Source organism: Epinephelus moara, chromosome 24 (assembly GCF_006386435.1).
Source record: "Epinephelus moara isolate mb chromosome 24, YSFRI_EMoa_1.0, whole genome shotgun sequence".
Lineage (NCBI taxonomy): Eukaryota > Metazoa > Chordata > Actinopteri > Perciformes > Serranidae > Epinephelus > Epinephelus moara.
The window spans coordinates 49882224-49886554 of NC_065529.1; the positions used below are offsets into that span (position 1 = coordinate 49882224).

The 4331-nt window shown below is 44.0% G+C and overlaps 2 protein-coding genes across 2 annotated transcripts in view; one reads left to right on the plus strand and one right to left on the minus strand.

Moving 5' to 3' along the window:
- The window catches only part of pcbp4 (poly(rC) binding protein 4), a 536281-nt gene that overhangs the window by 29091 nt on the left and 502859 nt on the right, over positions 1-4331 (minus strand). The gene's annotated exons all lie outside the window — the stretch shown is intronic.
- Positions 1799-3512, plus strand: LOC126385791 (zinc-binding protein A33-like). Its single transcript, XM_050037741.1, has 3 exons — positions 1799-1937; positions 2047-3034; positions 3074-3512. Exons 2-3 carry the CDS (start codon positions 2064-2066, stop codon positions 3495-3497), a joined length of 1395 nt encoding a protein of 464 aa, XP_049893698.1. The 5' UTR covers positions 1799-1937; positions 2047-2063; the 3' UTR covers positions 3498-3512.

A 4331-nucleotide genomic window follows, 5' to 3' on the forward strand; every position in this document is an offset into this window, starting at 1 on the left:
TGAGACTGATATTATTAACTGGTGATCATTTTTCCCTTTTCAGGAACAGTGCCCCACAAAGTGATTTAATGTAAATTAAGTAACATTGTAATACATAATCAATAATTATTGATAATAACTATTATTTATTTCCCATGGCCATTTTGATACTTTAATTGGAGGCCTGTTATTAGGTCAGGTCACAACACTGGGAAGTGGCGTACACCTCTTTCAGGCCTCGTTTCCTGCGTACACAATTGTTTATAAATGAGCCCACTGGACATCAACAAAAGCACATGGTTAGGTTGAGAAAAAACATCATGATTTAACTCGACACTGGAAGCAAACACTGGGCACCTGGATGAAAGTCCAGGGTTTGTTGGACCCATCCACCACCATTCCTGCCCATCCTGTCGGGACATTCCAGCTCCTTCTATTAGGTTGTTTACGGCAGCATTTCAAACTGATGTTGTTCAGCAGCGTATCATGCAACCATCCAGCCTCGTTATAAACTGACACTGCTGTTCTGCATATCATACTACCATAACAGGTGCTGTCCGGCCGACTGATGGTGTATATTACACTGCAAAAGGTTCTGTCGGGCCACCTTACAAACTGACTCCACCCAGCAGTAAATCCCACCACCATACNTGCATATCATACTACCATAACAGGTGCTGTCCGGCCGACTGATGGTGTATATTACACTGCAAAAGGTTCTGTCGGGCCACCTTACAAACTGACTCCACCCAGCAGTAAATCCCACCACCATACAAGATGGCTTTTGGAGTTGGTGTCGCACGCCAAAATCCCTGACAAAGCGGCAGTATTTGACGACCTTGGAATGAGCTCAGGCTGGTAAGGTGAGGCTGTCATTTTGGTGAATCATGTTGTACCACGTGGTTAAAATTGTGAAACCATCACAATTGGGTTCAAGCAACAGAACTACTTGGTTAGGGTTAGGAGAAAAGATAATGTTTGGGCTTAAAATGGTATGTTCATGTTTAATATTGCTGCAGATGGGTTTTACATAGGAGTTAGGTGAAAATCTGGTGCGTCTCACACAGACACTGAAGGGTGCCTTGCACAAATCGTCGGTATTTGACGACCTGGGAGTGAGACTGGGCTCTATGAGAGCAAGTTGGACAAATCCCTAACCGTCCTGCAGTTCACTCAGCAAGATGTGGAGTGAAATTATGCAGGTCTGCGTCAGTCTGGCTCATCTCAAACAAGCCGACTGTTGCACCCATTCATTCTGAAAGAGCAACGGCCAATGGTGAAACTTTACCACTCACTCAGTGACAGATATTTGGGATTATAGAAATGGCCCCCGACGTTGCTTCAGTCCAGCCAGGAAATATCTACCTCGTCTATACAGTGTGATAAGGTGCTCGTTTTGTAGTTCATGGTTTTAAAAAACTGAATGGGAATATTCCTGCCATGTTTTCTTACATTTGTCATTGCTGCTGTCGGCCTGCAGTGTAGCTACAAGTGCACCCCAGTTAATATCACATGCTTCCTAAATCCCTTCATTCCAGACCTGCCCAGAATATCACACAATATTCAGGATTTTACTTAATTGTATTGTAACTCCTCCACTTCCTTCAAACTACACTTAAACTACTTTTGAACACAAAAGTAGGTTGCATCCGCCTGCTGAACACTATCAGTCTGCATATCAGCAATGATTCAATGCTGTGGAATAAGACACACACCTGTTTTACATGTTGTACCACAGCATTTAGCAGAGGAGGTGTAACAAAGCTCCACCAGTCACCTGACTCACCCGCAACAAACCAGGAAACACTTTGATATTCTTCCTCACTGCAGAGAGACACACAGACTGAAGAACAGACGATCAGATTCACCTTCAGACCAAACTAACAACTTCCTCTGAGTGAGTTCAGCTAAAACTCCAACACTGCTGCTTCAACCTGCTGACACTCCACACACTGAAGGTGAGTTTGACTAAAAACACCACTCAAAGTCAAAGTACATTTCAGTGAAGTTAGTAGAGGAGGGAGGGGAGCCATGACTGACTGTACTTTCTGTCTGCTGTGTTTTCAGCTTCACTCAGAGACTAAATGGCTTCCAGATCAGAGGAGGATCTCTGCTGTCCGGTCTGTCAGGACGTCTTTAGAGATCCTGTTGTTCTGTCATGTAGCCACAGCTTCTGTAAAGACTGTCTGCAGAACTGGTGGAGACAGAGACAAGCACGTGAGTGTCCAGTTTGTAAGACAGTATCTTCAACTGCAAAACCACCTTGTAACCTGGTGTTAAAGAACCTGTGTGAGGCCTTCTTATTGGAGAGAGATCAGAGAGCTTCAGAGGCTCTCTGCAGTCTGCACTCTGAGAAACTCAAACTCTTCTGTCTGGACCATCAGCAGCCAGTGTGTGTCGTCTGCAGAGATTCAGAAAAACACACCAAGCACAGATTCAGACCCGTCGATGAAGCTGCACGACAACACAAGAAGGAAGTTGAGGAAACTCTGGAGCCCTTAAAGGAGAAGTTAAAGGTTTGTGAACAAGTTAAAGTGAAGTGTGAACAAACAGCACAACACATGAAGGTCCAGGCCCGACGCACAGAGAGGCAGATTAAGGAGCAGTTTAAGAAGCTTCACCAGTTTCTAGAAGAGGAAGAGGAGGCCAGGATGGCTGCACTGAGGGAGGAAGAGGAGCAGAAGAGTCAGATGATGAAGGAGAAGATGGAGGCTCTGAGCAGAGAGATAGCAGCTCTTTCAGACACAGTCAGAGCCACAGAGGACGAGCTGAGAGCTGAAGACGTCTCATTCCTGCTCAACTACAAGGCTGCAGTGGACAGAGTCCAGCAGCGCCCCCTGCTGGATGATCCACAGCTGCTCTCAGGAGCTCTGATAGACGAGGCCAAACACCTGGGCAACCTGACCTTCAACATCTGGAACAAGATGAAGGACATGGTCTCCTACACTCCTCTGATTCTGGACCCAAACACTGCTCGTCCAGACCTCATCCTGTCTGAAGATCTGACCAGTGTGAGACGAGGACACAGACAGCAGCTTCCTGATAATCCAGAGAGGTTTGATAATTATTGCTGTGTCCTGGGCTCTGAGTGCAGGTTTGATAATTATTGCTGTGTCCTGGGCTCTGAGTGCTTTAACTCAGGGACTCACAGCTGGGATGTCGAGGTTGGAGACAGTACAGTCTGGTTTCTGGGTGTGTTAGCAGAGTCTGTCCAGAGGAAGGGAGACATTAAGTCTGGATTATGGGTAATAGGGTTCCATAAAGGTAAATACCTCGCACAGTCAATTCCACGTCCACTCGCTGATCTCAAAGTGCAGAAGAAGCTCCAGAGGATCAGAGTGAATCTGGACTGGAACAGAGGAAAGCTGTCGTTCTCTGATCCTGATACTAACACACACATACACACCTTCACACACAATTTCACTCAGAGGGTGTTTCCATACTTTAGGACTGTGGATAAACTAAAGATATTACCACTGAAGGTCTGTGTGACAGTGAAACAGAGCAGTTACAGATAAAGAGGATAATTATGTTTATGATGTTCATTTCTTAAAGGGAAGTCAGTGAATTTAACCTATTAAGCTGCACCTGTCCTCCTGCTGACTGATTATTCCAAAGATATAGTTGTTTTTGTTTCAGTTGCTGTTATTATTTGATATTTGTTGTTTTGCTTGTTTCAATAGTCGACTTTAAATTGTCATACTCAGCGGTGTATCCAAAGAATGACCACTTATGGTGCATGAAAGACATAAAAATCTGAGAGACCATCTAGTTTACTCATATTTGCCTTCTCCCCAATCAGTACCAGCTCGAGCTATTTTAGCACCCATCTCTCACGGCATCTGCCGCTGTGGTTGCTGCGTTCAACGTAATTATTCGTATCATTGTAATAGTTTGAAACATCCCCACTAAATCTGTATTTACTTGATTACTTGTCCTTGTGGTCAGTCATACGTTGGAAAGACATTAACATTTTTGAACATGATGAACTAAAAACAGTGCGTTAAAGTGAAATGTGGTAGAATATGTAGTGGCTGTTGTTATTTATTATGAAGTCATGTGATCTGCTGTAGCTCCTGTCTTGTTTTGTTAATCTCTAAATTGTTTTTTTTTTTTTTGTTTCTTGCTCAACCTATTGGTGTGGCATGATCATCTAATTATCACCATCATCATCATCATCATCATCATCAGCTGTGTGACAAAGGTGTGGCCTGTATCAGATCAGTGTGCCTGTGTCTCTGTGTGATCGTTTGTCTTGAAGAAGGCCTGAAGGCTGAAACATCATCAAGATAAAAGAAATGCATATGGAGCCAGAGTGAGCAACACTTGTTTTCTATAATTACGTTTACTGC

What these genes read in the sequence shown, in the direction of transcription:
- LOC126385791 (XM_050037741.1), top strand. Translation starts at nt 2,064, where the DNA reads ATGGCTTCCAGATCAGAGGAGGATCTCTGCTGTCCGGTCTGTCAGGAC. An exon ending in CTTCCTGATAATCCAGAGAG is followed by an intron (nt 3,035 to 3,073) that starts GTTTGATAATTA and finishes CTCTGAGTGCAG; the next exon opens with GTTTGATAATTATTGCTGTG.